The following is a 17,032-nucleotide window of genomic DNA, read 5'->3' on the forward strand; positions in this document are numbered from 1 at the left end:
AACTCAGTATTGTAGGAGAAATACATGAACATCTGAGGCCCGTATTCAATTTGAGGCGAAAAGTCCAGACTTTTCGCCAGCTGGACTTTTTGCCTCCTTCACCTGTTTTTCAGGCGTGCCCGCTATTCCCCGTATTCAATTCCAAAGTAGGTGAAAACGGGAACAGGCGAAACTTGCATCAGCAAAAAAATACGGGAATTTTTGGGAAATTATTGTAGGACCCCCCTAAAGATGTCCAGACCTGGGGGATCACTATGGGTACCCCCGTTTTTGCCTGCAGAAGAAAGTCAGTTCTTAAATAGCTGCGGCAGGTGTTTTTTTCCCGACTTTGAAGAAGTGATGCAGAAGAGCACTTAGCTTTTTTTTTTTCGTTTTTAAAAGTGGTCCCACCAAATTTGGGGTACTTGAAATGTAGATAAGTAGCATTTAGGAGAAAACCCCATAGAAAAAAAAAATCTGGAGAATTTGCAACTGCCAAACATCTGCACAAAATAAGTACTAGCATATTTTTAAGTCCCTAAACTAATTTTTTTTAAATTCTGCAAAAATGCACCTGCCGCTACTCTGTGCAATGAAGAAAACACCTGCAGCATAAAAGGAAACCCCTGTGGATTTAGGGCCTGATTCAGACCCACTCGCGAGCGGCTGTCCGCTCGCAAGTGGGTCGATGTTCTGGACTGAGCATGCGCACGACGGAGGGAGCTCCGTCGTGCGCATGCGCCAGACGCGACGAGCGAAGGAAAGTCCTTCGCTCGATGTGTCCGATCAAAGGGGGCGTGCTGTCAATGTTGATTGACAGCACGCCCCCTTTGGTAGGCGTGTCGGGGCGTGCCTCCCTGACGGGGGCGTTCCCACGGGAACGCCTCCCGTCAAAAGCCGGCCCACTGACAACACTAGTGATGTCAGTGGGAGTGATTTTGGCTCTGATAGAGCCAAAATCACTCCGGAGCTTGCGGTTGAAAACCTCAACCGCAGGCTCCGGCTCGCAATTTTGATGGTCGCGATGGTCTCGACCATCGCGGCCATCAAAATGCACGCTCGTATAGCCTGTGGGTGGTGACCCACAGCTATACGAGCGTCCAGAAGGACGCTCCATTTTAATGGAGGCCGGCCCTCATTCAGAGCGTGCGCTCTGCTCAGAGCGTACGGCTCTGAATGAGGGCCTTAATTTGTCTATTTTAGAAAAAAAAAATGTTTTTTTTGGGGTGTCCCGATTTTTTATTTTTTTTTGCACATTTCGTTTTAAGGGGGCATTCCCAAGGGTGCAGGCTATTTTTTTTTGAAGCCTGCACCCCTAAACCCCAAATCTGCACTTTTTTTCACCTGCTATAGGTAATTGAAAAATTACACCTGATTATTAAAATGACCCTTCGCCCCATTTACGAACAAAAAAAAAACGGGAATTTTCGGGAAATATGCCTGGGACCCCCCTAAAGATGTCCAGACATGGGGGATCACTATGGGTACCCCCATTTTTGCCTGCTGAAGGAAGTCGGGGTTTGTAATAGCCGCACAAGGTGCAATTTTGCGGCTATGAAGTAGTGGTAAAGAATAGCACTTAGATTTTTTTGGGGGGGGGGGGGGGGAAATAATTCCTATCAAATTTGGGGTACATGAAAATGGGGGTAAGCATTTTTTTTTAAGTCCTTGAAGTTATTTTTAAAAATCTGCAAAATTGCACCCGCAATGAAGAAAACACCTGCCGCATACATGGGGACCCGAACTGTATTAATTTAGATAGTTTGGAACTTTGTTCCGCTATTTTTTTTTTAACCCCAAAATTAAACAATTTTTGTGGGGTGTCCAGAATATTTTTAAACTTTTTTTTGAAACAGTTTACCTTTAGGGGACTGTCTTAAGGCTGCACGAGGGTTCCTGCAATGTTGTACCCCAAAACCGCAATTCTGCACTTTTTTCCGCCTGCTATTCATAGGCTAAACTTTTTTGCCTATTACATTGCATTGACTTTCCGCCTAGGTGAAAAGTCTTCCAAATTGAATACGGAGGAAGCTCAAAACAGGCGAAAATGACGTCATCGGCGAAAAAGTATCGCGGATCTGGACTTTTTCGCCTCAAATTGAATACAGGTAAAAGTGGTAAAATTATTTTGACAAAATTGTTGCCATAGTCCTTGCATTAAATGATATTTAATTAGCCAGAGAACAATGCATTATTATAGATCGGTATTATAGCTATTATTATAGGGTGGATTGCAAGGTTTTATTGTTTATTTAAATTTTTTTAGGTGGGGGCATTACATGTTTAATCATCCTTGATTTTTGCTTTCAATGTCATGCAAAAATGGATATAAAACATCTGTAATACCCCATATAGTTGTGGTGGGTGTCAGGGGACCGGACACCAGGAAAGAGGGGTGAATGCCGAAATAGAGGTAGCATCTATTCACCCTATCTTGCTCACCAATATACATACATTTTTTTTTCTAAATTAGAATATTTTTTTCTTTTTTTTCTTGAATTTCGCACAAAAAACCCCACAGAAGAATGGCAGAGTGTAGATCTGCATAAAAATCTATATAGATATGGAATTTAAAAGAGGTCTATAAGAAGAACCATTTGAATACTCAAAAAATAGCAGTTTAATGATGGATAATTACTTACATAAAGTAAGAGCAAAATGCATGAATCGGTACCATTCAGTCCATTTGTAGGGATCGTAGCAGTCATGATCGAGTGTAGAGTAACCTGCAGCATATGTTTCGTTTTTTAATTTCACATCCTGCTGTAGAGTGTGAAATCCAGTGTATAGACTATGTATATAATAATTCTTAATGGTACAGTCACTCTGGAGTGACCCCTGGTAGCGCCTTTTCCGACACTTTCTACTTTTCTTGAATTTTACCTTCAATACAATGGGAAAGGGCAGGCTTGTCTAATACGTTTGTTGATCAGTAGCTAATACTATTGATCCCCCCTCAGAAATGGCAATGGAATTTCTACATTCTTTCCTGGCACTTTAGTAATGTTACAATCCCGCATGCTACCCCACAGTTACTTTATGTGCTTCTCCATTACAAGACCAGCAATTCCTCTTTGTATGCACCATCACTCATTCTAGTAGTATCGACACCTATGTGGAAATCCCAGTGGGGCCGTGACAACACAATGACTAGTACTATAATGGAGAAGTGCATCTGGTTTCTATGTAAGAGTGGAGAAGCAATGTTGGGAGGGCCTTATCAAAAAACTCCAAAATAGTTCTCAGTGGGTTGGGGGCAATTTGGAATGATTAGCTATAGGCAAATTACATGGCTGTACCTTAAAATTACGTTTACACCATAAATAATGTTATTTTAAGATTCACTGAAGCAAAGACCAAAAACAAATGACAACATTGCTCGTTACTAAGAACACAAGTGAATTTACTGTATCAGTCAGACACATTCATGTGACTATACGTATTGCTGGGTTTAAGGTCTCGCTGCATCTTTAAGACGTAACAGATCCATTCACTTTAGCCCGTAATGCAAATGTTTCTATAATTTTTGGGAACACATGTGCCAAAGCATATACAGTATCTCCCCAAACTGTCCGATGATTTTCTGCATATTCCCTAATATTTTGCAACTGTGAGCAGAAACAGCATAATTATTTGAATTTTTTAATGTCATTAGGGATTATTATAGTATTTTATTTCAAGTAGTGTGAAAAAATATATGATATAACAGTGGGACAAGGAGTGTGGTGTTAGTGTTATATTAAAACACACACTTACATGTAACACCAGTAGTTATTGTATACACTTTTTGCATTTTATTTTCATTGTCAAAAATAATAGTAGATAGAATTCTTACACTGTAGCAACAATTTCTCCTTTTCCGGCCACTTTTACAACTGCACCGTTCACCTCCATGAAGAACCAATTTGACATCTTGGGTTTCCAGCACGGTTTGGTAAACGGTCTTCTGAAATTCTGATAAAGAACAGTAGACAATCTGCAAATTAACAAAAAATTAAACAATGAAGGAAAATTTATAAAAACAGCACAACATACTCTGAAAGCGCAAGTTTGACACAGGCTTGTGAAATGGGATCCGGTCAATATCCCTGCGTGCGGGATACTGGCGCTTAGAATACCGGACATCTGTCAGAATCCTGATCGCTGGCATCCAGACGGTAAGTACTGGGCTTAGGCACTACAGGGAGGGTTAGGATTAGGCACTACAGGGAGATGGTTAGGTTTAGACACTAGGAGGGAGGATAGGGTTAGGCACTGGTGTGGGAGGGTTAGGGTTAGGCAGAGGCTGTTGGTATCCTAACCCTGTCGGTATGCCGGCGTCGAGATTTTGACCGCCGGGATCCCAAGTGCCAGCATCCTGTACCCAACCCTTGGAAAATATATACAATTTTATGATGAATCTTTTAAAGCCTATGCAAGTCTAATACAGTATATTACACATATGTGCCATAAACAGGTATAGCACACTAGCCTGGCATTTATGGATTTTGCTCCTTTCTCCTAGGTAAGAGGTATTAGTATTTAAATGTTCCACTGATATTCTTGGGACTGTAGAAAATATCACATGGGAGGAGGGATTTCATTGGATTATGTTTGATGCCCAGGCGTTATATTCTTCAATTCTGCATGATAAAAGAATATTATGCAATTAAATGCAAACTGGCTCAAGATGAGAATTTGGAGGTAAAAGATAAACAGTTCATTATAGATGGGCATCAATTTTATATTAAAACATAACTTTTTCAAATTTGGTGAGGATCTTTTTATACAATTAAATGGCATCGTGATATGATGCAGTGTATGCAAACATTTTTATTGGTTTATAGGAACAGAATAGAATATGTAAAAAATTAAGATATTATGCAAAATATAAAATTTTATAAAAAAGATATATAGACAATTTGATCCTGAACTGGCATGGGTATATACAATGTATTTCTAACTTCTTAGCTAAATAAAAAATGAGTGAACTTAAAGTTCACCTATAAACAGAACAATAAGAGTATTGCTTATTTGGATATTTTTGGGGAAGTTGATTCACTTAATAAAATTAACACTAGTACATTTTTTAGTACAGAATGGATGCCAATAGTTATATACCAGCTACCAGTTGCCATTTAAATACCTGGAAGGAAAATGTACCACATTCACAGTTCCTCAGAGCAAGAAAATAATTGTTCTGAGAACGTGAACATTAAAGAACAGTCTCAGGGCCTGATTCAGAGATGGACGTGTAAGTGATCGCAGCAGCAATTTCGCACGCAACACAGCTGCAAAAATATGCTAATATCTGCAAAGATTACATAAGGACGCCCACTGCTGCCTTCTTATCTGCGTGCGGCGACGATGCACATCGGTGGCCATCTTAGCCCTGCCGCAGCCTTGGGAGCACTTCAGACACGCAGAGCTGTGTATGCACTCGCAGTGGCTACTTGATGCACGCCCATGTAACGGCATTTAAACGGACAGACACACTTGCGTTTCTCAGACCACCCCCCATCACCACCCCCAAATGCTGACACCCTGTCACTCACTCTGCAATGGATTCCTCTGTGCGTCCGCGAACGCTGTGAATGTGCAGTGCGGCTTATACGCATGCGCTACAGCAAACAATCGCTCGATTGCATACGTAATCGCCTTTGTGTCCATCTCCGCCGACTCAGGCCCTCAATTCATTAAAAAACACAATTCATTAAAACACACTTCAATTTGGTGAATGCAAAAAACAAAGCATTTAATAAAAATAGATCAGATATATTGCAATAAAATGTTTTTTAAACCATCAAAAAACAATACTAAATTCAATGAGGGCGATTGAAATGTTTTTTGCCGGTGACTTTTTTTTTTTTTGTTTTGGATGCCGACGGAGCAATTGAATTGTTGCTCTGTCAGGGCGAAATAGCCGCCAGCTATAGCATTTCTGATTGCACCCTCATGAGGGTGCAAGCAGAAATGTGTGAGAAACCCCCTGGTTAATTGTTCTTGGCGCTCATTAATTATTGCCCTCTATGCCCCGGGTTTAGCTGTGTAAAATGGCTAAACTCGTCTGAAGTTCTGGTTAGGGCGCGCTAACTGCAGTTAGCGCGCCCTAACCAGAACTTCAGACGAGTTTAGCCATTTTACACAGCTAAACCCGGGGCATAGAGGGCAATAATTAATGAGCGCCAAGAACAATTGTATTGCAACACTGGGCGCTCATTCATTATCACGGCTTAAAAAGCTTGAATCGGCTTGAATCGCCCACAATAAGAGACCTTTTATCACAATTTAATGTGGAAAATAGGAAGATAGAAAACATACTGAATCGTCACTGGGGTATACTCGTGATGGTCCCAATTTTGGGCCCATATTTACCAAAGAATCCCAATTTAGGGCCGGCTTCAATTAGCCGCGAAAAACCGAAATCGGCGAAAAGCGTGATGTTTTCACCTCATTCGCCTGTTTTGAAGCAAGGTTTTCCCTTCTTTCACAATACGCGTCCCCGCTTTTTGCCCTATTCAATTGTAAAACAGGTAAAAATGCATATGTGCGAATGCAGCGAATAGCTAAACTAGTGAAAACTACAGTTTTTTTGGGAGAAATCAGTCTGTACCCCTTAAAAAGCATCGGTCAAGGGGAATCAATGAAGAAGTGTATTCATAACCCTAATAAAAGTAATTAGGGTATTTAAATTGAGTCAAAGGGTTGTTATATGCAGAATTTGCATAAGAGTGGAAAAATTATGGAAAGCAATTTCTTTTGGGAAAAATAATTGCTGTAGTAAAATTGGGGGTACATTAAAATTGTGTCTATAAAATGCAGATTAAAAATTTTTTAAAAATACACCTGCTGCAGCCACCTGCAATCCTAAAAACACCTGTCCCATCCTTACAGAACCCCAAAATACCTGTCCCAGTACTTTAGACCCATTTCCAACACTTTTTACATTTTCGCCCCAAAAATGACGTCTTTTTTAGGGTGAAATAAGATATATGGTTTTTTTTTACTAATTAGTCATAGGGGGGTGTCCAAAGGGTTCCCTACATTTGTACCCCAAAATATGGATTTTGCAATTCTTTTCTCCTGCCTTTGGGTGTAAAAACTTTTTTGCCTGCTTTTGCCTATGGAGTTTTTGACAGGCGAAAACATCCTGGAATTGAATAGGGCGATATTTTGGAAACAGGTGAAAACCGCGGCTTTTCACCTCTAATTGAATATGGGCCATAGTTGATTAAAAGGATAGACCTCTTAAAACAATACTAGCCCCAAGTAATTTGAAAAATCACACTTCATTGAAAGAAAATAATTGGTTAGCATTTAAGATGTGTACCTTGCAATAATTGAATAGTAATGTATAAACAGTTTCTCTATGACACTCGATAATGGTAGAAAATATAAATAAAAATATTTGGTAACTTGTAATACAACTTTAATTTACTGTGCTGCATGTGGTTGTGGTTACCATTATACTGTATTGGTGTAAAACTAAAAGATTTAGCAAAATCTGCATTAAGGAACAGTTGCTTAATATAATAAATAAGATCACAAATCATAGTCTACCCTGACATTTCACTCAGTCACATAATTCAGACGTTTAAGTTTGCTGTACTATAACATATACCATCATATCATTATTTTAGAATGTAAGCTCTTACGAGCAGGGCCCTCTACCCTCTTGTGCTTCTCCTTACTCTACTTTCATCTACTTCTTACTCCCCACTAGGGCACCTAACACATGGTTGCTTGGCTCTGTTGCTTATCTGGGTGTTATGGTCGCGAATGCAGCAATGTATATTATCTATGTCCTGTATTGTATTGTACTGTAAGTCACTGTAAGTCAACCTATTTGTTTATGTACTTTGTAAGGCACTGCGGAACACTTGTGGCAAATAAATAAATGATAATAATAATAACAACAGCGATTTCAAACTTTTCAGGAAAGAATCTTATCGGATATACTGTATATGTGAGATACCATTAACCTGTGCTGAAGTAAATTACATTGTGGAATTTCCATTCTAATAATAATAATATATTAATTTAATATAATTTTCATATATTAATTTTAATATACAATTTTTTGGATTAGTATACCATCATCCAAACCATGGATATTGTATTTTCATATAGTATTTAACCAATAGGATGGTACAAAAATCTGTTCATGAGCTTTGTAAGGATATGACTGTATTTGTTTGAATCTATTTAAGTATTTATTTTGAAGAAAGTGATTTTCGAAAGTAGACATTATGGTTATTGTTTGTATTCAAAATTTACAGTTTTAGGACTGTTTCTGGTGGCGGTTTTGCCGCAGTTTCTAAATGACAGCCCTGTTCTATTCTATTCTAAAATGTGTTTTGTGGGCAGTTTTGGCCTTAGTAAATCTGCAGACGGCAAAACCGCCGCCAAACCGCAGTCAAAACACATTTTAGAATAGAATAGAGCAGGGCTGTCATTTAGAAACCGCCTCAAAACCGCCACCAAACCCCCGGGGTTTAGAACAGAATAGAAACCGCCACTTAGTAAATTTTGTCCTAATAGTGCAAATACTTAGACACCTTGCTAGTTTGATTAAATTTTTTAATAAGTACTGATTCCTAGCCAAAATGGTGCCAGCAATCAATATAAAAACTCCAGTTTGATGTAGTCAAGAGCGGACTTCATTGCCATGTCAGTTCTTGAAGTTGATGTGTTGGAAGCAGGAAAAATGGGCAAGGACCTGAGATTCTTTGACAAAGGCCATCATGTGGACGGACCATGCGCCCTTTACCTGGGGAAGATATGGCACCACACTGCAAAAATTGTTCAGGAATGGTTTGAGGAACATGACAAAAAGTTCAAGGTGTTGACTTGGCCTCCAAATTCCTCAGATCTCAATGCAATCGAGTATCTATGGGATGTGCTTGAAATATAAGTAAGAACCATGGAGTCCCCACCTTGTAACTTACAGGACATAAAGGATCTTCTGCTCATTTCTTGGTACCAGATACCACAGGACACCTTTAGAGATCTTGTGGAGTCCATGCCCCAATGGATCAGAACAGTTTTGGCACAATATTAGGCAGGTGGTTTTAATGTTCTGGGTGCATTATGCATGTCTTAACAAATATTATATTTATGTGTTACAGATATGTGCAGAATGATTGCCCTCTTGCCGTAGCATGCATTTTCTGTTTCTTACCGCCTGTCACTTCTTTACATTTGTACTGCTTTTCTAATCTACCGTAAGTGCTTATAATAATTTAGACAACATAAAATAATGTCATACACACCCGATCTTCCTTTTTTGGTAACTGGTCACTTATAAGAGACTTGGTACGTCTGAGGAACAATGAAGACATTTTCATTGCCAGTTTTTGCATGGCCTTTCTTCCGGTCGCCAGCTCCCGCTTGGTAGCATTGTGCCTTTGTCCTAGTTCTACTGGGTTTGAAAACTCTTCCTTGAATTGATTTTTGCTTCCTAAACATCCAGGCACTGCCCTAAATGGAGGTAAGGAAAACATAAAAGCTAAGAGTCTGGCAGCATCAAATCCAAGGAAAATTTATAAACACATATTCAATTCATGGTGATAATCAAGTAGCAGTGTTTAAAAAAAAAGTTTTAAGGTGCATACACACGTAACGATTTTTTTAACGACTGAACTAGAACTACGTCGTTATCGTTCAATCGTTGAAAAAATCGTTCAGTTTCTGAGGTATAACGATGAACAATTATCGTTCATTACACTTTAAAAAATCTGACAGATAATCTGACAGAAAATCGTTCATAAAATCGCTCATAAAATCGTTGGTAACAAAATCGTTGTGTGTGTATGCAGCTTTAAACCTTGATCAAACCAATTGTGTATAAGTCAACGAAACTTAAAAAAAACAAATCACTGCACTCACCAAAGTAATTAGAAAGCAAAAAGGGGTTTGCAAGAGAAGTGCGCCTAAATTCAGAAACCAGAGACTCCATAGTGCCCGAGGACAGTGTTTCTGAAGCAAAATATTTCACCCCGACCCAAAGTGAGTCAGCAGGCTGTAAGCTTCCTTGGTCCCCTCCTTTAATTAAATCAATAGTGTTGTATACCTTTACCAGCATCATGCATTGGCAGATGCATTTTGACCTTTCCTGAATACATTCCTAGTTTGCCTAGGAGCACTAATTATACCTAATATGCAAAGAACCAGAGAGCCTGTTACCTTCCAGCAAACAATCTGGGATACCAAGAAGTCTATGGTTTATGTATTTTATTTTTTTATATAGTGCAGAGAATATTTAATCATCCACATCAGTATCCGCACTATTGGAGCCTAGAATCTACATTCTCTACAACACACACACACACACTGGGATCTATTTTGTCAGCTGCCTCCCATAGAGTAATGGAAAGAGGAAACACAAGTAAAAATGGAGAGAATTTAAAATTCCATACAGCTAGGGTCCTATCTATTATATAGCAGTCAGTCTTAAAAGTCAGTCATGCACAGGCACAGTGACAGCTGGATGGAGGCCCATCCCTTCCATTCATAGCTCTTACTGGTTGTCTGATACACTCAGACACAGCCTCTCTTCCAAACTGCTCCCTCTTGTCAGCAATTTGCAGACGGTAAATGAAAACCACCACTAGGTAGCAGATATGACAGGGCAAATACTGTAGCTACCTGGAATCTGATATTGAGACCCGTAGATTGCAGCTTAATGATATTGAGGGTCGACTTCTAATAAAAAAAATATATTTTATGGATTTGATTCCCTAAGAAGGCTGAAGACTCAGAGGAGTTACTTGGAAAAATGACTTGTGGAGCTATTTGGGAGAAATTAGTGCACTTCCCATTGGAAAGGGTGCATTGTATTCACACTCAAAATAAATCACCTGGTACCCTTACTCATACATGCATTGCTCAGATCCTGCACTTTTAGGACTGTGATGCCATCCTTCATCTGATGCGACTGACGGGTACTTCGGAATGCAATGGGATGCAGGGATAACGTCTTTCAGGGCTTATCAATAGCTGTTCAGGAATCCAAATCTCATTTTGTTTTTAGATCAAAATGTTCTTCCACGATCTTGGACTCCCTTACACCACATTGTTCCCGACTGGATTGATAGTGGTGGTGGATGGGAAGGACCCACTTCATCCAGAGAAGCTACATCCTAATTGGAGCAAATTGTTCTGGGTCGGGCTAATCCTCCAGACAAATTTGAGACTTTATAAGTACAGTGGCTAACACTGTATTGACCCATGTTGACACATGGAACCATTATGAATTGAAATATATTCCCACTAATCAACACAAAATACTAGATAATGTGGCAAAATAATGTAATCCAACCATTTGTCAAAATGAATTAGGAACAAAAAAAATATTGTACAAGTTTTCAGCCCTTCATGGCTCTTGCTGTATGCTTATTGTCATTGTCATAGTGGAAGATAATTCATCCAAGTCCTCTTGATCCTCCACTTCCTCCAGGATGTCTTTGTACTTTACTCAGTCGAGGGATGGGTCTTCAATTCAGATAATCTCCTGGAATGTAAGAGCTAAATATTCCCTAATCCCAATTATTTGATTCCCAGAGACTCATTTGGCGAGCAGTAAAATCTTGACATTGAGTAAACCTTGGGCGGGATGGTCCTATTATGCCATGCATTCCACGTATTTCAGGGGTGTGTAGATCCTTATTCGCAAGAGACTGTGTTTTGTGATGGAACAGGTCTAAACTGACCTGAGTGGCCGCTTTGTGTTTCTTAAGACCTCCGTTAACTGTTCCCTGGCCAGCATACTGGCAGCTTATATCATCCCCACCCTCTAATATAATAGTAATCCTTAAAAAATGAGGAAAATGTAAAGCTCTCTATCCTGACACACTGGCTATCTGGGTAAAACATACTGACGACTAGTTGTTGTCCGAGGCTTCACCCACAATGAAATCGCTTCTGCCAACACTTCTTTTATTTGAGATGTTCTGGTTGTATTGCTTTGCAAAGGGGCCCAGAGCAGCGCTATACAGATTGGTGGCAGCAGCGCCCACCACCCACACAAATGTCAATGTGTGCTCTGTGCACAGATTGCTTTGTAGCCTATCCTATTCAATTGAAAGCGGTCCGAAAGCACCTCTCCTCCCACCCCTTACCGGCCACGAGCATGGGGCCACACCTATCTCTTGCATTGATGATGTCAATACATTTTTTGTTATTGCTCAGCTTTAACTTGACAGATCGAGATGAAACAAAGTGCAGGTTATTTCTAGGAGTTTCACTACAAAATGATACAGTTTTAATGAAAATTGGATCAGTTTTTGCGCCAACTTGGAACAAACATTATATAATTATATAAGTTTGGATGTACTGCCCCCACCTCTTGATAGATGAAGTGAACAACTCCCTCTGGTTTTCCAGTCCACCCAATCCTTTGCAAATAGGCTGATAGGCCTGGCCTGGTTAATACTGGGGGTGCAACATCCCCAGTTGGCTCGATACTTCTGTTTTTTGGCCGGCACAAACTTTTTCTAATATTGATTGTGCTCTTATATCAAAGATGTTGGTACCATCGCTCATGGAGGTGGATTATGGCCCCCAAGGTGTGTCGAATAATGCTCCTATTCCTGCCATTAAATGTTACTGCGACTAGGGGACAAACATTTAGGACGTTCAACCCTCTGGGCTCACCTAAATGAGTGCCAGCTCAGGGCTGGAGCCCCAAAAAGATATTCTCTTTAAATGATCACTGAACTGAGCTCTCCACACTTTGGGACACTTTTAAAGTTCTGAGGGGCTCCTTGGTTGGTAGGGTGGTTGGGATGAAGAAATTTTCATGTAGAAAAAAAGCAACCTGGAGCATCAGTATTTAACTAACCTGCCTCCCGATACTTTATTACATGGCTACTGTTACAAAAGTAATTGTCTGACTTTCTTTTAGAAATATCGTGACATAGGGTCTGAGCCAGAGATGTATGTTCATCTGACGCTGAATGTACGTCTCCGGTGTTTAGGGGTCTGCGCCTGTGCAGGTAGGCAAATGTAAAATGTGACAGATTTAGATTTGAGAGGGTCGTGTCCAAACTCAAATCTAAATTGCAGCGTAAAATAAATCTGTCCAGCATTTGTGAGCTACATGCAGAAGCAGCCACTATTTACCCTGCACGCAAAATAATTGTATTTGCACCCCCTTGCATTGCAGCACGATTTATCCAAGTGCACAGTTACTTGCTTATTTTTGCTTCACTCCTACAGTTGTGTCCTCATCCACTGTTGCACTAGTCGTCCCTCTTTGTATGGCAGGTCCCGGGTGACTTGGCCAAGCCAAGCCTATTTCACTCTCAAAATGTGCGTACACACTAGATGTTTTTTTAAACGATCTGCCCCATTTCTACAGATCGGAAAGACAAATCGTTAAGTGTGCACTCTCCCGTTGGGTCACGGGGCCACATTTGTCAGGTTGGCTCGACAAGGGCATCCCGACATTCAGAATCCCAACACCCTTAGGTAAATAAGCTAACATTAACCCTCACCCCTACCCCTCCTCCCCAGTGCCTAACCATAAACTACCCTCTTAGTGCCTAACCCTAACTTCCCCCTCCCCGTTGCCTAACCCTAACCATCCCAGCTTAGTATCTAACCCTAACCCTAACGCTCCCCCTAACCCCCGATACTTACCTTCGGGATTCTGGAGCCGGGATTCCAGTGCCGGTATTTTGTTCGCCAACATCCTGCACACCGGGATGCTGACTACATCTCATTTTTAACAATTCTCATTTCAAAACGTACTTAACAGCCTGGTTTTAAAATTACTTCTAAAATGAATGTGGCATACATGTAACAAAATTAAGTTTAGCAGCATAGAATAGCTATAAGTATCATAACAAGTCTTTGTCAATCAATCTTCTTTTATTCAGACATTTCTCCTTTGAGAATACTAGAACTCATTTTCTTGCCAACACATGAAGAGAGGTTAGCCTATTTCAATTAATGTCAACTAACTTGTGTTTGAAACTGATAGAATTATTGGATAAAACTTTGCTGTAGGGAGAAGAGCAAAGTAGTTTATATTACTCCACTCTGGGGTTGTGCCAAAATAAATATGTGCTAACAAGGTAAAAAAAAATAAAGCTGTAGAAGAAAAAACAAAATAATAACAAGTAAAAAAATATCAAAGAAGTGATTATACACCAATAAAAGATGATAGATAGATAGATAGATAGATAGATAGATAGATAGATAGATAGATAGATAGATAGATAGATAGATAGATGGATGCTTGGGGGCAATCATGTGTGCCAAGAACATTTTTCACTTACCAGTCAAGAACACACCATAGCTCCACCATGTTGTTCTGCAGTATAGTTCCTGTAAGTCCAATACGGATTTTACATTTTAAAGCTTTCATCGCCTGGGTCACACTTGCCTTTGGATTTTTTATTCTGTGTGCTTCATCTACAAAGACAGCTGACCACTGTATACTGAACACAGAAAGAAGAGCAATTCAGGACTAAAATACGGCAATTTTTCCTGCATGCTCTCTGGCATCTGGCAGGAATTCTTCTCCATTAATTACACAAAAATTAACACTGTATTAGGGAAAACAGAATAAGCAGGCAACCAAATTATTTAAGTACATAATGTCAGAAAGAGAAATAAATGTGTTATGAATGTTAATATGTATACAAATTTTTTTCTAGGTGTGCAACGTAACACAATTACGACACTCTGCAATGTAGAATTATCACATAGGGGTCAATCCTATTAGATGCGAATTGCGAGTAGCGAGTTTGTTTCTTGAAACTCACACACTTCGCAGCGAAGCGCTCTCCCGAGAATTCTCCAATTAAATTAAAAATGCCTATTCGCACTACTCGCAGCTGATGGGTGCGAATTGACTGCCAAAAGAGATTTGCGAGAAATGCATAAAAATGTGGGGAGACCATCCTGGACACCCCACCCCCAAAATGTATAATTTCGTTAGCAGGACCGTATAGAAGGCTGTTTGTGGACATTAGGAACGTGCTGAAGAATTTTAAATGGTGTCAAATGGATGATTTGTGGGAGGGTTGATAATAAAAAAAAACTTTTTAATTTAATCTCAAACGAATTAAACGAAAAATGCAAAAAAAAAAGTAGGAAAAAAGGTGATTGTGGCATACTTTGAGGGAACCTTGAAAAATTGAAAAAAATATATTGTAATTCAATTTGGGGTTCCTAAACTAACGAAAAAATTGATTTTGGGATAATTTGGAGGACATTTTTCCCCAAAAAAATATTGGACTAATTAAGCTAATTGGAACCTTCCAAATGCCTAATTAGTCATTAGGGAGTGTCCAAGGGGTTCAGCACAGTATCCCGACATCTTAACCTTAAAATAAAGATTTTCCTTTCCATCTCTCACCCTCAGGGAGGTGCGAGTGGAAAGTTGCAAATTCAGTCTGACTGATTCATGTGAGTTGCTAAATGGATATGCAAATTCGAAGTGAAAATAGCAACTCACACCTCACAATTCGCACCTAATAGGATTGACCCCATAGTCTAAAGCAATGGAGTGAAAGGCTACGTAATTCATCCAGTAGGAAGCCAACAATGAGCTCTGGGTCTGATTCATTACGCATCGCAACTGCGATTGCAATAGCGATTACACACGCAATGTGACAGTATGCTAATCCATTGCAATTGCTATGTCTTCGCAGCACAACATAAGGACGCCCACTTTACCTTACACACATCCATAATCCTTAGCAAGACTGCGAAACCATCGGTAACATCGAGTACCAATGCAGTCTGGCGCTAACTTGCACAAAAGCTCTGACCTTACTCAGGAATTGCTATGAGTACTCAAGCTGCGTAAGGCATTGCAGTGGATAACTTATGCACGCCATGCAACAACGTTCAAACGCAATGGCACGCATGCATTTTGTCGACCCCCCCCTCCAATCACCACCCACAACAGCACTTCCTGTCATCCACTCTGCGATAGGTCTGCGTAGTCACTGTGATCACAGTCCCGATTGCAGTGGCCGGTTCGCACTCTGCATACGCATATTAGCAGTTGCGATCCTTGCTGAATCAGGCCCAGCTAAAAAAAAATATGCAAACAAGAGTGTCTTAATTGTGGTACCTTATCTCATCAAACTGCAGGAAGAGATCAAGGTTTGGATGGATGTAAAGATAAGGTACTTGCATTGCAAATATATAAAAAAGTGTTGTACCTGGCTATGTCCTAAACTAAAAAAAGTGTGTAATGCACTACAAGGAAAAAGCTAATTATTCTAGATATCACACAGGCTAGAAATGTTTACGTTGACAAGGTAATAATTAACTATCTGTTCTAGACAGTCCTGGTGAAAGCGATCGTAAAAAAAATAAGCTTTATGTTCAACCAGCCCAATCTTGATCTTACTGTACGTTACAGTGATCCACTTACCTGTTCAACTCATCTAAACACAGGCGGAGAGTCTCATAAGTAGTCAAACCAATTTCATATTTCCCCTGTTTCAATCGTGCCAGTTCAAAGTCCTTTTTACTTCCATGAATGACTGTTACCTTGAAATGTCCCCATGTCTCCAGCTCATCTCTCCAGTTAAAGAGCACCGATAAAGGTGACACAATTAGAAAAACCTGCAATTACATTTGATGCATTATTCAGCATGCAAACTAGCACTAATACATTATTATATTTGATCATGAGCAATATGTTTTAGTGGGATGTAGTTATGAGACAGGCGGCCGCGGTGTTGCTGGTCTAAATCCCGAGGAGGGAGCCCGACAAGGGACTTAAGATAGGCATCGAAATACTGATGCCTATCTTAATCCCGACAGCTAATTAAATGTTATAATTAGTGGGTGACCCAAAATGTTGCAAATTAATTATTCAGAAAACTGAATTATGATTAAACTGTGATTTCCCTCTACATTAAAAAGGTAGCACTTGCCTATATTGCATATTTAATTGTATAATTTGCAATTGTACATATATTTTGAAAAATTGGAAAAACAACTAAAATTTTACTTCTGTGCATTCTTAATCTAAAAGGTATTCGTAACAGATTTAGAAAACATGCCTAAAATGGGTAGATATATGGGAGTGAGCAAGTGCAGTGGA

General features: G+C 39.7%; 1 protein-coding gene across 1 annotated transcript in view; it reads right to left on the minus strand.

The window, feature by feature from the left end:
* ERCC6L2 (ERCC excision repair 6 like 2) overlaps positions 1–17,032 on the minus strand; it is a 148,158-nt gene that overhangs the window by 90,805 nt on the left and 40,321 nt on the right. The window contains exons 4-7 of the mRNA XM_088470187.1: positions 16,355–16,548; positions 14,241–14,402; positions 9,231–9,438; positions 3,815–3,955 (exon numbers count right to left, since the gene is read on the minus strand). Of these exons, the coding sequence (XP_088326313.1) occupies positions 3,815–3,955; positions 9,231–9,438; positions 14,241–14,402; positions 16,355–16,548 (705 nt within the window). The remainder of the gene's footprint in view (positions 1–3,814; positions 3,956–9,230; positions 9,439–14,240; positions 14,403–16,354; positions 16,549–17,032) is intronic.

This window comes from Taudactylus pleione, unplaced genomic scaffold, assembly GCF_031769625.1.
Source record: "Taudactylus pleione unplaced genomic scaffold, aTauple2 ptg000095l, whole genome shotgun sequence".
Taxonomy (NCBI): domain Eukaryota; kingdom Metazoa; phylum Chordata; class Amphibia; order Anura; family Myobatrachidae; genus Taudactylus; species Taudactylus pleione.